Below are 19423 nucleotides of genomic sequence, written 5' to 3'. Positions count from 1 at the left end.
TTTGAGCGGCACAAGGAGTGTTGAAGAATGTTGACTTTAGTGTGCCTTGTCAAACTAGGATTAGTTCTATAGTTGTAATATGAGAGAATTACCAATTCAAGTTAGAATAGGAATCCTTGTATTACAAGATTATGAACTTTGTAATCCCTATATATAGGGCTCCTATTATCAATGAATAAACACACCAATTCTTTCTACAATCTCTCTTGCATCCTATTTCCTTAAACATGTAAAGAATATGTCAACCAATGAAAGACACAAAAGCGAAGCTAAACGGAAGAGCCAAAAGAGGTCTGAACTCTAAAGAAACAAAGGAAACCAGGCCAAAGAATCAGACACAACGGACAAAACCAGAAGAACAAACTGCAAGCATATACAACCAAAAAGGCATCAACACGAAGCAAACTACATAACAAGAACTAAGCAAATGGGTAGCACAGAGCCACAGAAATTTAAATTTTGAGTAGCACTATTTGCATCGATCCCTCTCATTGCTGATGCATTTCTGACGTTTCCTGAAGAAATTGTTCCAGTGCTAATAAACAATGAGTAATGGAGAATTTATTATATATGGGAGAAAAGATAAAAGTGCTTACCAAGAAACTCACAGGGAAGGAGTACGGCAATACTGCAATAGTAACTTTTTTAAGAATTAACTTATTCCCAGAGAAGACAAAAGCAGATGGTAAAGTAAGGCAGAAGATGTTATAAAATCTTCTATTCGATCTCTATTAGCATAATGACGATCAATGCTTATTATGCTTCCTTTATGCAGTTTTTTATGTTTCTAACTAAAGTTGATGCTCTTTTTTTTTTTTTTTTACAAATAAATTTACATGGTTCGTGAGAACTTCTACCATACAACCATTAAGTGATACTCATTCTTTATTTTTTTTTTTGAAAAAAAATAACTTCATTACTAAAAGCCAGAAGTCACGTACATCAGATGTTGTCTCATATCTAAAATCTAAATGGCACAAGCAGCCAAGCAAAAGACAAGTACCTTCAATGTTAACACATATGCTCACTTATTGAGCCTAAATACAAGAAACCAAATTCTCCCTACTAACCCCCTTTGAAAAGAAAGCCTAGTCGCCTAGAGATCTCAATTGGTGTACAACTAAGCAGACTAAGAAGAAAGTAGTAGATAACTCAATTTCTAATAGTAGGCAAAGGAACCAGGTAAAGCTTTCCTTTGCCCTTATCTCTAGGGCTTGAAACAGAAACACCCTCTGCATGGTAGGTGACTCTCAAAGGAGCAGCTCCCGCCTTCTTACCAGAGCGTTGGCTCTTATTCCTGCTGCCAAGCGGCCTACCCATCTTCTTCTTGAGAGTGACATGAGGATACTCATCCTTTATTTGACTTATCGAATAATGAGGAAACCTAGAGTATACCATGCACCAAACTTTTGCATATATGTGTTTTAGATTTTCCTGTTTGTTTTGGCTTGAATGTTAAGTAGTGCAAACATAACTTATAGAGTACTCAATAACATTGCAATCTGGACGCGTGGCTAAACCTTCTAATCAATTGTTGCGCCAAAAGTCATCAGAGGTAAAGTAGATACTAAGACTAATTATACCAATCGAGTAGATTTTCAAATGAAAGAAATCAACACTTACTATCTTTTGTCTTCTAGGATTGTGATTGTTACTAATTCTTTTCTTTCTTTTTTATGCCCAAGATATATTCTAATCACAAAAAGTTGTTCATAATTAGATTGATGTGTCAAAGATCATCATACAAGAGTTAAAGATTCAACCACATCTTCCTAGGATATCTAGGGCTGGGTATGGATCCGTTCAACTAGGTACTACTGTTATTACGTTATACCAATTTTTCCGCCCTTCCCCTTCCACCCCTTTGGTGTCCGCTTATCATTCCGCATGTGACCTTTGTTTTGAGATATAGAATCTTTGATGCCGAGTTGGATTCACAGTAAACTGGTGGAGGAAGTGGAGGAGCCTCCAAAGAAGTTGAGGATTTACCCTAGCTCCCTCTTCCTCACCACGGTATATTGAGGTTGTTGACAACCCTTTGGCATTGATTTCTTTTATTGCTGTTGTTGCTGTATTTGTAAAGCCTGGTGGTCCGAGAGGTAGCAAGAAGAAAGGTTTTGGTGCTGCTGTTGCGTGGAAGCATGTGTACTCCCCCCACTTTAGCCATCTGGAAAGCAAACAAGTATGGGTCCAAAAGGCTTTGACATTAGGGTGTGTGTGTATTACTATTCCTTACAATCCAATATTTCTCCATCCTTAGTTTGCATCTAGCTACACAATCCCAACATATGCAACTTGTGGCAAAAGCTCTTACTACCCTTTACAATCTATGGTTTTTGCTTCCAGGACCGGCACTAGGACTAGGCTTAGGCCTATGGCCCCAACTCAATGAGCCCCATTACACACACGCACACACCATATGTATATGTAAGGACACTTTTTTTGGACGGATTATTCATCGTAAAAAACCTCCCATGAAAAATAAAATGAAAACAAACCTACTTCTATGCGACGAATAGTTCGTTGGTAAGACTTAAGAGCCTAAAAAATAAAATAAATAGGAAAACACTTATGCCAACGAAATATTCGTCAACGAAATACTGTAGCTCATAGACTCGCAAGTCACGGTTTTGAATCTAATGTCAATCATGAGTGGTTTGTAAATGCTCCAGAATTATTACTGGATGCCCTTATGTACGATCTCAATCGTATTCATTAATAAACTTCATTTGCTTAAAAAAAAAAATATTCGTCAACAAAGGCCTCCCATGATTAGTAAAATGAAACAAAACACACTTGTGTCGTTGAAAGAGTCATTGGCAAAAGCCAACAGTAAAAAGTACAAAAATTTGCACACCTGCACCAACGATTTATTTGTAGGCAAAAGTGTTTCTTAAGAAAAATAAAACAAAATAAAAAGGGATTCACCTTTGCTGACGGATAATTGTCTGTAAAAAGCCTCCTATAGAAAAGGTATAATGAAATGGATGGACTCTCGACATCTCAGGTGTAGCACTCCACCACTTCGCCTAGTAACATATGTATTCTATAAGTTCAAAATTCGGTTTTTTATTATTCTCCCATTGCTTGTATTTTATAAATTTGATTTTCTATTATTCTCCCACAATCTTGGTTGTTGCCATGCTTGGTGCATTCGAAAGTTTCACTTCTTTGACTAGTGAGTTAGGATGTGCTTAAGTGCTATTGCTAGGATCATATATTGATTTTCTTACTCCATTTTGAGCGTCACTATGATGCTAAGGTGCTTTATTCATACATGTTTATTCTAGCTAGAGCGTCACTAACAGTAATGTGTATTTTCTGAGTTCAATGGAGTGAGATTGTAATGACTACACTTTTCTTTCAAGTTCCTCAGAAAAGAAAAAAGAGAAATAGATGAAGAGGGGACCATTCATATTTTTCCTGAAGTCAGATAGAAATAGTATATTTGTGGATGGAGAAAGAAAGAGCGTTTTAGTCTTTCTTTACCTTCCAATGGAAGCCCATCAATGTGACCATTCGATAAAAAAGCACAAAGCATAACTGATAGCATCTCCAAAATACAATTTTCTAATTCTAATAACAAAATAAATTCCAAAAGTAAATTGTAAAAAACCTGAAAAAGAGGAGCTGTGGGTCATCTTCTGACTTCCACTAACATATATTCCAAGCACATAACAAATCAAAAGTGAGATCTCCAATCAAATGCCATCCCCACACTTGCACACTCCTATTCTAAATTTCAATTATTCCTTCCAAATTTTCTCCATCTTCCTTTTTCTCTTAAACTAAAGGTAGTGCCAGCTCTATTCACAATATAGCAACAGGGATTAATTCCTAAATAAAAAGCTCCTTTTTATGATCCTTGTATTAAACTCAGCTGCTATAACAACAAATTAATTTCTCTCTCTAAACTAATCAGAAAGTACTACTTTCCCTAAATTCAGCATCTGTTCTTATTCTTAATCCACCTCTCTAATCATATAATCCTTGGATTATTACAACAATTAATATGCTCCCATTGGTCCCATAATTGGCCAAACCTGCATCATTTTGCCTGTAAGCTTTGCGCAACAACAATGGCATAAGTCCTTTGGAGGGTCGTCCATCATTAATTGCCTTTTCTTTCCATCCCGGACCAGAACAGACATGTGGGCATTTCTGTAGTTTCCTGCTGATCTTATCGTTCCCAACTTGTCTAGGGTTTTGATAAGAGACATTTACATGATTAATACTAGTTGCAGTGCAGAGAACAAATGTAAAGTTTTCTACCATTTTTCTTTATCTGAATGTTCCTCCAAATGTAGGCGTCCAAAAATCAACTGTTGTCTCATGTGCGGCCGGGAAGGTGCTCGAAACTGGAACCAAACATAGTCCACGGCTTCTTAGGTCATGTTTGGGACCTTCAAGGTCTTTAGATTTATCAGATTTCTGCATTGACCAAAACAACACTATGTTACTGTTTCCAAACATTAATTTGATTTTAGTATTATTTATTAACACTCAAAATTTAGCTTCTACTTCGTTAAATACTAATTTTGGAATTCAAAGAAAAACTGAAAGTGTGAATAGCAGCAACCAAAAAATGAATATTAATGAACTGAGTACAACATTTGGAAAACAGAATCAGTATATGGTATTATTTTTGGAATAGCAAGAAGGAAAATATTACACACCTGCTGGTGTTGTATGGCAGCTCCACTTTTCATGTATGGGTTGCTTAAAACCTGATATTATAAGATAAACATGTATACATTAGCATTTTTTCTGCCATAGGAATGGCTTACATTGTCATTTATTTTGTTTATTAATAAATAAATGATGACAATATAGCAGAGGTCTAGCTAATTTATGGGACTTACGGAAACTTGTTCATGGAGGAACTTGATATATTCAATGGCTTCAGAGAGAACTGAGGCTGTATCAGTCTGACACAAAATAAAACGTGATTTAGATCCGTCATGTACAGAAGTACATTCTAAATAAAAAATAAAATAAAAAAGAGGAAAGCTTTTTCAAATTCAGGAAGTGAATGATCCATCAATCTACTCTTTGGGAAAGTAAAGAAGATAGATAGCGTTTAGGAGCTAAGCTAAACTTACCTTTCCGAAAGGCGAAACCAATTGTTGGAGTGCAGTGATTCTGTCCCCCATCTTCTCTTTCCTCACCTAAGATCAAAGCTAGAAATTCTCATCTATGGCTATGTAGGATAATAAAAGAAAAAGCTTAACTGAACTACTGATCCCTCTTGTCAAGAAAAAAAGAAAAAAGTTCATTGCTGTAATTGTACCTTAAAAGCTGGCAAAGTTGATGACGTTTCATTTCGAGGCCTTTTGGATGCTGCTTCACTCCCACTTTTCTTCACCATCGCACCAGAATCCTGATGAACTTCAGATATATTCTGTTCAGCAATGAACAAGTTAAATAACTTCAATCACGACAATCGAAACCCTAATCACGAAAGAAAAGGTTATAGCATGTGCTTGGTTTTCTTTCTGTACATAAAACTCATGACCTATCAAATATATACCTTTGGTTTCTCATCGAAGCGTGCCGTGGGAAATTGTGGTTGCAATGACGGGAAAAAGGTCGGCCGGACATCTTTCATGGCTGCCTCATGAGGTGCATTCCAAAAGGGAGCGTTATTAGAAAATTGCAAATGGCTATGAGGACTGTTAGAAGGGTGTTTTGGAGGTGATGTTCTTAGAAACTGAGGGACTTTGTTAGACCAAGAAGGCAATAGTTCAGTCGAGTTAATGCCATAACTTGCTTGATATGGAAAAATGATAGAGGTTGAAGGCGGTTGTGGCTGATTATGATCATGAGGTGATCCCAGCAGTCCTTGTAATATGGTTGTTGGACTGGTCCCGTATAAAGCTGCTGAATCCATTTGAAAACTAGTGGGCATGCCTTGACATGTCACTGTGCTTTCGCCGGAGCTATATTGAGGACTAAACTGCGTTTGGTCTAAAGAAAAACCCCGGCTCATTTCGGCGGAGCTGGCAGTAAACAACTTGTCTCTCCACTGGAGTTGTTGCTGATCGTGTGTTTCTTGCTGAAAGTTTGCGTTGGAGTTCATGTTGTCTTGTAATATTGAACGAAAACTGGGGTCGGCCTTCTCACCCCGACTGTACACATCAAATTAATACAATTTCACATTTGAATTTCATGAAATAATAGAAGAAAGAAAGTGAGCTTAGAATTCATCATAATATTGAAGATATCAACTCCTCCAAAAAAAAAAAAAAACGAAAAACAACTAATTTTATGTGCAAAAATTTTCGACTTACAATATGGCTTGGTTCCAATCTGTCGCCTGAGAGTTAAGCCCTAAACCCATCATGTGCAAGCTAGGGTCGCCTCCACTGGAAGAATCAGACCCTTGCAGCTTCTGAGGATCATGGAAGACCATTGAAGAAGTACCGGAGACCGACCCGGAATCCATAGAAGACCTTGCCTTGATTTCAATCATGTCTGGTTGCCATCCAAAGCTTCCCAAGCTATTGAGGCTTGAAGATGGTGGCGATGCACCGGTTTCAAACCTGTTTCTTGAGGTTGAGGATGAGTCCCACCAGTTCCCAGTATTCTGAAATTCATCTGCCATAGCTTCAAATCAAAGCTCTTAACTGCTACTATATGCTTTGTGGGGTCTAACTTTCTTCAGATATTTCAACCTCTTGGGGTTTCTACTCTATGGAATCTGCAAGCTGCTGTGGTTTCATAGTATGATTGAAAGCGGTTCGCTGCATTCCAGTATTTATATGTATTTATATTAGGTGAAGCTCAACGGTTTGGGTGAGGAGTGAAATATGAAAGACAAGTAGTCGGAACGTGGTTGACATTTCAGAGGATGATTAGACAAGGGAAAGTCTTATTTGAAAATAAATATCTTTTCATTCTTTTCTTTTGTCTTGTAATGCTCTTTTACTTTTCAGTTTTTTTTCAATATTAACATTGTTATTATTTTTTGGGTAGTATATACATACTTACTTAGGAACTAATTATGGAAATCTTTGGTTCAATACAGTGAGGATTGGGAGACATATACTGCCACACATGGCCTCTGAATTGAGCGGTGACCCTGCAAAATGAGCAGCTTGTCTATTATATAGTGGCTACTGGCTAGAAGTACAAATGTATATGTTCATATCTTTGGGTGAGTATCTACATGTTCATATCACCCTCTCCATAATCTGAAATACTTCATTTTTTTTAAGGTAAAAGAAATTTCATAAAATCCCGAAGCCAGAACGGCACATATAGAAGGATCTATATACTTGTACACAAATCAGAAGTCAAGTACTTAAGGACAGACGAGTATCATCCATTCATACAAACTAAATCTCACTTATTCAGAGAGCTTACTAGACTATGATTGTTTCTTACACTAAATTAAAATAGCATAATTTCCTTTCATCAATGCATGCAATTGTGGTGCTCCAAACAATTATTTGATAAACGGTACAAAAACCACATAGCAAGTAAGCAAGCAAGCAAAAAAAAAACTAACTAACTAACTAACTAGATAATTTCTCCTTGCCTGTAGTCAGGCTAGGAGTCTTTTCCGGGCAAGTAAGTCGCAGAGGAACATACACCTCTTTCTTCTTCTTGTCCTTTGGATGAGATTTGTGTTTAGCACCCAGAGGACGACCTCGCTTTTTTTTTTTTCTTGTTCAAATCACCTTTAGTAGTAGCATAAGGCACCATCACACCACCAGGAGTCTCAACCAAACTCAGAGACTTTGCAGAGAATTTGGAGCTAAACTCCGGTACTTTTACCTTCTTAGGTTGAGAAGTTTTACCCCTATCGGAATTTTCATTTTCTTTGGTGAAGCAATAGGAGCAGAGGCCCTACCACGCTTCCCAGTTTGCACCTCTTCCTCCGTTGTTAACATAGCAAAATTATCCTCCATCTGCTCTAGTTCACGGATTACTCTTATCTTTCTTAGGGAGTACGTATTACATGCTAGAAATTAGCAAAAGTAGGGTTGGAAATAGTACCAAGAACCTGTGAAGAGAACTTGAAGGAGGAATTCCCCATCCGAAATAATCCTTCCCAAAGTCAAAGCTGGGAGACCTTGCCTTCTTCTGCCCATAATGCACCTTGGCTAGAGTACCAGATGCCACAATCTGGTCACACTTACCCGAAGGATGGAAAATCAGGCCACAGTCAGAATATCTCCGGATCATTTTTCATAGAGGAAAGAGATCTCTTTTTCCGCCCCAGGAGCAATTTTCAAAAGCTTCTTAAGGATTACAGGCTTAGAGATGTCATGCCCAACCCTAACCCTAATATCCCCTTATTTTGAAACAGTTTCTCATCCAACTCAATGTAAGTACCCACAACAAATGCAATATAGGGGAAATTGTGTTTCTCCTCGTAGAGAGGAAGGATATTATCCATCCAAACCCAATAATACAGAGTATTGAGAGAAGTCTTAGGGCTAGTTTGGGATTGCTGCGACTTTTTTAAAAAACTGCTGCTGCTGTGTTGTGAGAATAATCAGCTGTGAATTAAAACAGTTTCGTGTTTGGTAAATAATATTTTTAAAAGTGCTGTCAGTACATAAAACAACTGCAGAGTGTGTTTTAATCCACAGCAGCTTCTAAAAGCAACCTCTAGGTTGCTTCTAAAATCTGCTGCCAGTGACCTATAACTTTTAATTAAAGCTGCTTTTTATTTATTTACCAAACACAATAAAATCTAAAATTTTGAACAAAAGCTGATTTTTTTAAAAGCGAAGCAATCCCAAACGGGGCTTTACTGATTGGAGTTGCACCATCATAATCCAACGATATCATGGGCTCTCTGGAATAGTTCTAAGGACCCATACGTAAAACCTTTCTCTTATCCGCTTGATCATCAAATGAAAAAAGCAGAGTATTGTGAGGCTTTTCCTGCACCCTAAAGGTCTTCTCCAAAACCAAAATACGTCGGAGGTGGTTCAGCAGATCCCTGAGGTCCACCTCTTTATGCGTGAGCACCTTGCCAATCACATAGGTCAGTGAAGACCGTCGTGCAACACCACCGGTCAAGCGACATAGATCAAGTGGACCAACGTTGTCCGCCAACACCAGAGAAGTGGTGAAGCTAGCCTCAATATCCTCAATATTGCTCATCTGAAAATCTCGACACGAGAGCGAGTTAGGGTTTAGGTGTTTAGGGGTAGCACGCAACTGCTTAGGATTTTTGTTCATATATCATTAACTTTAGATTTGAAATACTTCATTGTCATATGCTCAGGTGTTTTTTGCAATCAATAGCAAAATTTTTGTGAATTTGGATGGAGTTTTGCGGGGTTATCCTTTATTATGCACAATTGGATCATGGGAGACAGAGTCATTCCCACAGGTTTGATACAAAGTGTTAATGTCTAAAAGTCCGGCGGTAGCTGAACGTTAGTTAACGCTGATCCGGTGAGCGGACCGATACTTGTGTATTCGAAGCCTCCGTTACCTGTCAAGTAAAATACAAAGGGCATCAGAGGGAGACCGCGTTGGGCGGTCTTCGACTCTCCGATGCCTAAGTTAGTCAATGTATTTATGTTGACAAAGTAACAGTAGGTAAGTATTGAATGAGTAATTAATGAGGAGAGAGGAGAGAACCTTTTATAGGTGAGGAAGAGGTTGATCTTCTCTTTGTTTTCGATGTGGGACTGATATGCTTCCGTTCCCAGTTTCAGAAGCTTCTGATGCCATCTTGGCGCGGCGCGTGGCGGCGCGTCGCCGCCGATCTGGAGGTGGTCCGACGTTGGGGCTGTAGCCCGCCTGGCGGTGTGTCTGCATGTCATTCCTTTGGTTGGAATTAGTACCTTTGGCGGCACAATGAGCGTAGCCCATTAGAGCTAATTATGCTTGCAAATGCACATGTATGTAAAAGCCCCCCAAGTCCCCAGTCAAGGAGGGCAATCTTGGTTGGGGAGTTGTTCGGCGGTTTGAAGTGTTTTCTTCCGCTAGACTTGCAAGAGCATAATTAGCGTCAGTGCTTTGTCAACCGTTGGTTTTACTGAGCAAACGCTTTATACCCTTTCGGGTGGGCCCCTGCTAGGCCCCCCAGGGAGTCCCCCACTCCCCGGCTAAGATAGACCTCCGGATGGTCGGCAAATTGTTTGTTGAGGGGGAGCTGCACGGAGCAGAGGGTGTTGGGTAGCGAGCCCAAGCTTTAGTACCCAAATGACGGGGGTCAACGTGCCTGATCAGGGCCGTCGTAGACTGTTGACAAGTCCCCGTGTCCCATAGGGACGGTCTGACGGTAACGCCGCGTGGCGGTCGTTGTCAGAGTGAGGCGTGGCCTCGGGATTCGCCGTTTGGCGGATATCCCCCCGCTGAATGCAGCAGGAAGCAGCGTCCGGTAGACGTGCTTGGCGGTATTTTGTTGAGCGATGGTGCTGAACAAAATACGCCGGTAGCAAGCTGAAAAGGGGGTTCCGCTAGAGGTGCGTAGCGGAAGATGCCCAGCTTGCAGGATGGCAAGGGAGAAGTTCCGCTGGCAGGGTTCGCTCAGCGGAGACTTCGTCACTTGGAAGATGACAACGGAGAAGTTCCGCTGGCGAGGATTCGCTCAGCGGATACTTCGTCACTTGGAAGATGACAAGGGAGAAGTTCCGCTGGCGGGGATTCGCTCAGCGGAGACTTCGTCACCTGGAAGATGACAAGGGAGAAGTTCCGCTGGCGGGGATTCGCTCAGCGGATACTTCGTCACTTGGAAGATGACAAGGGAGAAGTTCCGCTGGCGGGGATTCGCTCAGCGGAGACTTCGTCACCTGGAAGATGACAAGGGAGAAGTTCCGCCGGGGGGGATTCGCTCAGCGGATACTTCGTCACCTGGAAGATGACAAGGGAGAAGTTCCGCTGGCGGGGATTCGCTCAGCGGATACTTCGTCACTTGGAAGATGACAAGGGAGAAGTTCCGCTGGCGGGGATTCGCTCAGCGGAGACTTCGTCACCTGGAAGATGACAAGGGAGAAGTTCCGCTGGCGGGGATTCGCTCAGCGGATACTTCGTCACTTGGAAGATGACAAGGGAGAAGTTCCGCTGGCGGGGATTCGCTCAGCGGATACTTCTCGACAAGCGGATACAAGCTCAAGGTGGAGAAGACTGAACGCCTATGATCTGCAGGGACGCGCTCGGGATGTGCCGCCTGCTGGGCGTCAAGTGAGTGTGATGATATGCGTAAGGCGTGCTGGGTTGCTAGTGGAGCAAAGAAGCAGGAGGCCTCCGACGGTGGCCTCTGGTACTGTTGGCGGATGGACTAGATAGCAGACTGCCTCCTTGGCGGAAGATTCGCCGGCGGAAGGCTCACTGGCGGAAGATTCGCTAGCGGAAGGACTCGCTGGCGGAAGACTTGGGTCAGCGGAGCCTTGGCAGCGATGGGTTTGGTGGAGAAGTGTTGGCTCTTTGGCAGAGCTAGAGTTCAGCGGGGGCCTTAATCTCAGCGGATATTTGGAGTTTAGCTGGGCTTTGGGCTCAGCGGAAGCTTTTGGCTAGCGGGAGTTCGGCATTGATGCCCAGCTGAGGAGAAACTCAGCGGTGAAGAAAACTCGGCGGAGAAAGCCTAGCAGAGGCCGTTTCCGGTTGGTGGAGCGTAGCTTCTTCAAGAACTGAGGCTGGCGGTGCCATGCCTAGCGGAGAATGCTAGGCGCGAAGCTTTGCCGGCGGCAACCTTGGCCAGCGGAGTTTCTCTTGGCGGATCACCTGACAGATTGGCTCTTTATGGACCATCAAAACGCTTGTTGCTTGAGAGAGTTGCTGGAGTGGCTAACGGTGGCTCAGCGGAAGCTTTTTGCCTGCGGAAGGCTGGCGGAGCTTCTGACGCTAAATATCCTAAACGGAGGAAGCAGTGGTTGCTGGCGGGTCCTCGGAGCTATAGTGGTAGAAACTCGGCAGAGCTGTGGTTCCTGGCGGGTCCTCGGAGCTACAGTTGGGCGGAGGAGCTCAGCGGAGGTTGCCAATGAGTTGGGCGGAGGAGGGCCTAGCGGCGTTGACTGGCAGAGCGGAGAGCAGCGAAGAAGCGGGGTGTCCAGATGAAATCGCTGGGTGTCAAGAGGTTTTGCCGCCAAGATTTTTTTTTTTGGTAGTTCAGCGGTGACTACTTTCATCAGCGTTGACTGATTGTTAACTAAAGTTGGTCGGTGTTGACCGAACTTGATCAGCCCTGAGGGGCGTTGACTGGCTCAAGTGCAGCGTTGACTTTTCTTTACCTTGAAACTTTGTAACTTAGCCAGCACTGGGAACAAATTTATGTTGAAAATTTTTGTTACCGCCAAGGATGGGGCTGGATGCAATGCTTGCTAGCGGTTTATATAATAATTCAAAGGAAACAAGAGAATAGCAGTGAGCAATTTTGATAACTCAAAGAAGAGAAGAAAGAACTTTTTTGAGCTTTGTTAAGATGACTTAACTCAATGGTAAGTGACGAAGCCTTTGTGTTGGCTTCCCACAGACGGCCCCAATGTTAACGTTAGTGACCGAGGGGTCTCTAGTTAGCCTTAAAGAGAGAGAACGACACAAAAAGTATAGTGGTTCGCCTCCGCATGAGCGGGAGACTACGTCCACTTGAATGTTGTACTAGTGTGTTGAGCCTTGCGGCCTAACAAGATTACAAGAGATGTAATAGGATGAATGGTGTTTAAATGGGAGGAGAGTTCCTTTTATAAGTGAAGGAAGCCATCTCCTTTACTTGTTCTTCGATGTGGGACAAGCAACCATACAATTCTAGCTAGTTCAAGAAGCATGTAGAAAGCCATGTTTGTGGAGGCATCTTGGCAAGGGCGGGAAGGTGGCTTCCCGGTGGCGGATTTGCGACTTCCGGATACCGCCGCGTAGCCTGAACATAGGGCTACACGATGCATGTCTCGGTTGGGCCTTGCCATGTCTTGTGGATGTCCCAAAGTGGGTGTTACTTATGCTTGGTGATGTAGAGAACTAGCCTTGCTTGTGGAGGTATCTACACAAAGTGGCTTGGGCACTCCATAAATCATGAACATAAGTGGCTTGGGCATCGTCGTGAACAAGTCTGGAACCTGAGTCACTAGCCTTAACAAATGAACCGTTGTAGTAGAAGCTGCAGTCTTGTTCTCAGTCTCTTCAAAACCACCATAGCAGTGCCAAACACCCAACTACTAGGGGCCTCACACCCAGCGGCCCTAAACACCCAGTTTTCATATGTTTCAACATATCACATACCCTACTAAATGCAACCATTCGCTCATATCAAAAGCAAATGATCACCGCCGCCCTAAATGGAAACTCAAAGGACAGTTGTGGGTAAGCTTGATTCACCGGATCCACCCAGATTGTGACGGATTTGAATTTGGGCTGTCGTACCCTGTCATAACGCTGGCTTATAAAGAACTACAATACCGATCCAAGTGTCAAGCCTATCATGAGCACCGCACCTTTTGTGAAAAGGGCCTATGGCAGGACAAAAATCTCCACCCACACTGAAATTGCTGTGATCAGAAACCCTAGCTATCAGCTAGCACAAGTCGTCAAACTCAGCTACATTTATCATTGATTTGCCAAAAAAAATAAGAACCCCTCTACACCACTTGTGTTCTCTCCAGCGCCTTGGAAAACTTGAAAACATATCGATCCCTTTGAGGCCCAATGGACAATCAATTCTTGAAACCCCATACCGTAGCCATTGTGCCCATAAGTGTTTTCAAATATGCCTTCTTCCTTGTCTATAATAGACGCCCGACAATGTAGAAGTGGTCTGAGATGGTTGAATCACCTACATAACCAAATGAGGTTTTCTCCTTGTCGAAGATGGCCTCAGACGCTGCCAGACGAGTGAAGACTTCGTCAACCATCGAGGACAACAGAGGTGTTGAGAAAAAACGAAGAAAGGAAGAAACCCTAGAAAAGCTCAGTTTGTTCTCTCTTACCAAGTCACCTTCACAATTAGGTTTTTTTCTTTCTTAAGCATACATAGTAGTATTTATTAATGAACAATAGCAGCAAAATCACACATAATGATCTACTAAAAGAGTCATTATCTAAGTAACTCCACCTGATCCTACTATAATAAGCGCATGACACAGAAAGTAAGGACTCTGGAACCAAACAATAAATCTAAACACATGAGCTCAAAGTCCCCAAACTTTTGTGAAGAGGAAGTTAATCTCTCTAGATCCACAGTCATGAACCTGACCCTTACTTAGATTCGAAACTTTTATACAAAAACCACATGAGTTACACAACCGGAACCAAAGTAACTGCATGCCTAAAAGCTTAATGGAAACAGGTGCTGCCCAAGGTCTATGTACCATGGAAAACCCTAGAAGAATTTGTTGCTTTTAACAACCAATCGACGTGGTTAGTTAGTCCAATAGTGAATCCCCAGCTCTATTGTTGACAAAATCCAATGCTGCAAATTTGTTCCAACTCCAAGCCCCATCACTGATGAAGAGGAAGTGGCCATATAACAAATCAACTGTCGACCTTTGAGATACCATCGTGGTTTGTAAGATGACTAGACTGAAGAACAAAAAGGAAATGCCCCATATCCAAGAACAAAAACCAGCTCAAATTCCAAACCTTAAAAAATGCCAACCGCCGTTGTAATCCTCCATTTCGCCGATAAACATCATTGACATAAAAACACCACGAAAAACAACTTATCCACACCATTAAGACGTCGTGACCTCCGCTCTCAAACTATATGAGATTGTTTCTATCATTGGGAAGCTACTCAAGTTTCTCAAACCAGCCTCCATTAAAAGAAGGAATCAAGTCACTGATGAGCTAGAGTCGCTGTGTATAGGTGCTGATACCAACAATAGAGTTGAAAAGATCGAGTTTGTCACCGTTATACTCCCTCTACAAACCCTAAACAAAGTAAGTTAATTATCCTATGCGATGACAAATTTTGAGAATGTTTTCATAAAAAAAAAAAAAATAATAATAATAATAATAATAAATAAATAAAATAAATAAAAAACAAAAGAAATTTCGCAATCCGATCTTTCTAAAACTAAAATTTGAGGGACAATGTTTTTGACCAACAGGGGGATGAAGAGAGGCGGCAGGGTGATTATGAAGATATTGATACTATTTTGACTTTTTTGAAACCAGGGTCAACGAGGGGTCCAGGAAGCGTGCAAGCGTGCAGAGACATATGGGACCCAATAATTTTTCAAAATTTTCCAGCCACCCTAAGAGTCAGAGCCCTGATAGTGACCTGATCTGTAATTCTGTACATTCGTCTCCCATCCTAATCATTCGGCCTACCTCCGACCCTAACACAGACGCAGACAGCACCCACCACCAATCCATCACCGTCTTCATCAAAATATCCGATTGCCCTTAATCATCTCACGTCTGCGAATTAAACTCTCACTTTATTGGTGCTGGAGTTTGTCTGTGTGTGAAAGAGAGACCAAAACTATATTGTCAACCAGTGGAAGAAGTACTAGTAATGGTTCAGGGTTTGTGAATGGCTGCTGCAATGGTGATTGTCGAGTGGAGTTGACAAGGTGAAATGGGTCAAAACAAGAATACAATTTCTCTTTAAGCTCTCTTTGGAAATGATGTAGTGAAATTTGAGGGACCAGCTAGGGTAGTTAAACCATTGGATCATGGATTCATGATGAAAAAATCATGTGTTTAGCGAACGAGGGTGTTCGAATGGTGCTTTCTAGTGAGTCCAAAATTGTGAGAGTTTGTTGAAATATATATAGTGCGCAAACCATGTTAATCAGACAAAGAAAAAAGGAAATAGATCATCCTAGAAGCATAATTCACTTAATTAGTAATTGTGTATATAATAGGAATATTGTTTTTGGTTTGGGCATCATCAACTGAAAATTGCGAGTCTAAGTGATCTAAATTATTAGGTGGACAATTACTGGAATTCATATAAAATCGGTAAACCGGGTAGTGAAATTTCGTGTTCCACAAAGACTACACCAGGCAACCCTAATAAGACCTTTGCACTTAACTAGGTGGTAGTTCAATTCTCGCTTTCTTTAAAGGCAGCTCCGCAATTTTATAAGTCGGGTGCCAAAATTTTGATATCAAATAAAAATATAATAGAAAATATGAAATTACTATGTGTTTTATTTTTTTAATAAAAGACAATCAATTATACATAAAGCAAAGTTTACAAACTTATAACCCATACACATATCCTGCATAGGGTTGAAACCAAATCTTGCGTACCGATACCTATCATTTATAGCCAAAGTCATAATGACTCAACTCTAAGAGCAAGTTCACCCGTAGTCAAGAAATGTCAAGGTCGAAAAGTCAAGAATTCGACCAGTCAAGTTACTGTTCACTACAACTGGACCTGGGTTTCCACCCGTTTTTTTTCTTGACCAGTCAAGACTGTTCATTGATTTTTAACTGTGTAATTTTTAACTGTTTATTGTGTGTTTTAACTGTTCATTTTTCAATGTTCATTGAAATCTAATTTTTTGGGTGTGAGATGTAAAGAAAATGCTAGGTATTTATAGATAAATTTTTAGAATTTTTTACATTTTTTTTCTTACCGTTTGTTACTGTTACCCTTATAATATACAACTTAATTATATACCGTCAGATCTGGAGAATCAATTGCAACCAACGGCCAAGATGATTTGACCGTTGGTTTCAAATATTCAAACAACCCAACAACATGATGCCACGTCTCCTTCTCGGTGGAGACTTTGCTGTCGCTACGCGACAAACCGGCGCTGCATCACGCGTCAAGTGCTATGCATCAACAACCTGGCCTCCACGCGGGTCTTCAATGCGTCTTGCTCCCACCGATGCTGCTTGCGTCAGCCACGTCTGGCTTTGGCCGACCTGGCACGAGGCTTCGACTCGGTCATGAATTTAGTCAGGCCGCTGCCCTTTTTCTTCGACTGGGTCAAGAAAGGCCAAATGTTGGCTAGTTAAGCAAGGACCGGTGGAAACCAGTTGTTGGTGTTTGGAGGTCACCACATCAGTTTTCTCTTGACTATGGCCAGTCAAGTTCACACCGGTGGACTTGCTCTAAGGAGTAAGGACACGACAACATAGCAAACCTCACCTACTCATTCTGGTGATGGGGTCATAACTGTAAAAACAAAGGATATATAGTGAACCAAAAACTGCTGGGTTTAAGTTTGAGAAAACCATAAAATGCTTTAGAACTTGGATTGGGATAAATTTTTAATTCAAGAGCTACTTCAATATTAATGCAATTATATCAATTCATGATCATCCGGCCAAGTGACATAAGTCTTCTTTTTGTAAAGAGGTCCCGATTTCAACTAAAAAAAAAAGTTTTGATGTGTAACAAAAAATCACTTCACCAATTAGTAAAAGGAGGACTTTTACCAGCTAAATTGCACCGGATTTGATTGAGATTTTTGTACCAAAAAAAAAACATCTATAGAATATATATAGGCGTGTAAGAGATTGGAGGCGTCGAAGAGGCTAAGGCCTTATGCGGTGGTGTTAGTTGAACCACCTCCATGTTCTTCATGTAGCATTCATTGAGACAAAATGACTTTCAAATTACGTTGGTAAATTCGCATAGTCGGCTCTACTTCTCTCTTCCCAAGTGTTAAGACTACTTTGTAATAATAATGTAATAAGGTTCATGATTTGTCTTTTTTTTTTCTCTCTCTTACTCTGTTCACTTTATATCTGCATGACCATCCATTTTTGTACCTGATCGATTATGTTTTACAAGCATAAATCAATAATTAGTTAAACACTTTTAATCTAACTCTATTACTGTTAGTAATAATCTGAATCGTTGATTTTTCGAGTGGACATTAACAAGGTGATCCAAAAAATAGATAGGTATATCTATGATGTCATATCGCAGTAAGCTTGAGGTGTGCAAGCTGACAAACTGAAAGATGCTTACTCACATATTTAGAAGACACAAACTAGTGATATCCTTCGTATGAGAGAGACAGAGACAGAGGCCCTGAATGTAATACCGATCCGATCGGGCTGACCATGTGAGTCTCTCTCTATCTCATTCTCAGTCACACTGATTTGACACAGAATTAAAGCACATGACAGGTATACCAGGCAAAGCAAAGCAAATCAAATGCAAGAAAGAAATACGATCTACCTAGCCCTAGCTGGCTCGCTAGCTTGCTGCTTTCTCTAATATTCTCAATTCCGATCGCATACTTATACAATTTTTAAGTCAACCGCAGAATAACTCGGAGACAAAGTGAAACACGCAATGGGTAGGTCAAGACATACCACCAAACTTATAATTAGTCTGCTTTGTTTATCTGCTAACTAGATTAACTGATTGGTTCTCTGTCAAACTAAGACACACGCAGACTTGCACTAACTCACTAATAAGTAATAGTTAATTCCTGTTCAATTACTTTTCGATGTGATAGCTTGTACGAATCACCTCTAATGGGGACCATGCATGCATAGTCATAAGTCAATATATATAAGTTATTTATTTAACTCTTTAAACAAGTCAACTGGCATGATTTTCAAGCTTGACTAATGAAGTTTGGCGAACTTTCGGGAGCAATTTGGACGGTTCAGATTAATGGGGTTTGACTTTTGATTTAAATTTATATATAACATGTAATTGACAAGTGATAACCCTATTCATATTATATGTTGTTTGATTAATTTTAGCTAGGCAACTACATCAAACTAGTGTTCTACGTGTGAACGATTTGCACTAGCTAATTCGTGAAAAACAGGCTTATTACACGCATAGCACAAGCTCCCCATGTTATAAAAATGGAGTGATCATAAGGATATATATGTAGGTTTTGGGAGCCTTTCCTTAAGCTTATATTGATAGCTTGGGAAAGGGAATTAATGGTGGATGCATTAATTAACTTAGCCGTTACATTTTAAGTTTACTTTAGTGGGATTAGGCTTTGCTATTCATCTTGGTTTTATAATTGATCTTGGTTTTATAATTGAGGAATGAGTATTTCTAAATTTTGCCTAAATTAATATTTACATTTTTGAGAGATTTGGTGTGGTTACATCATTTTTGTGTCTGAATAAATTATCCTCATATCGCCATACTTATCTAAAATTAAAAATAAACATGCTTTCAGTATTTCTATGAATTTTAGTTAATTGACCATGAACATCGGCGCCTTGGTGCACAACACACACATGCATGTACGTGTGATAACTTTTTCTTACTCAGAGGTCTAACAATTGGCCAACTGGCCAATCATATTAAAATTTAAAATGGCTTGCACATTCATCATATATATGGTGATTAGGGTTACGATAGAAAAGATTTAAATCTCTCTAGCTTGATTATGATTTATCTCTACATTTCAACAAGGGAAGGAGTTAGGGCATCTTGGTAGTTGGTAGATTAGGATCAAGAATTCGAACATCTCATTATTCTATAAAAATTTCTCACTGTTCCTCTTCACTTTTTTATTTTTTTTTATGATAGAAAAACACTACAAGGAAAAAGAAAAACCTCTAACAA

The 19423-nt window shown here is 40.6% G+C and overlaps 1 protein-coding gene across 1 annotated transcript; it reads right to left on the bottom strand.

The window, feature by feature from the left end:
* Positions 1–3830: 3830 nt before the first annotated feature.
* On the bottom strand, positions 3831–6807 carry LOC133731901 (transcription factor bHLH123-like). Its single transcript, XM_062159348.1, has 7 exons — positions 6291–6807; positions 5531–6128; positions 5291–5401; positions 5103–5168; positions 4863–4928; positions 4677–4727; positions 3831–4431 (listed from the first exon to the last, which is right to left on the bottom strand). Exons 1-7 carry the CDS (start codon positions 6602–6604, stop codon positions 4282–4284), a joined length of 1356 nt encoding a protein of 451 aa, XP_062015332.1. The 5' UTR covers positions 6605–6807; the 3' UTR covers positions 3831–4281.
* Positions 6808–19423: the final 12616 nt, after the last annotated feature.

The sequence above is a fragment of the Rosa rugosa genome, chromosome 2 (genome assembly GCF_958449725.1).
Source record: "Rosa rugosa chromosome 2, drRosRugo1.1, whole genome shotgun sequence".
NCBI lineage: Eukaryota > Viridiplantae > Streptophyta > Magnoliopsida > Rosales > Rosaceae > Rosa > Rosa rugosa.
Note: the sequence above shows the minus strand (reverse complement) of the source record. Positions and strands in the feature narration are given on the sequence as shown.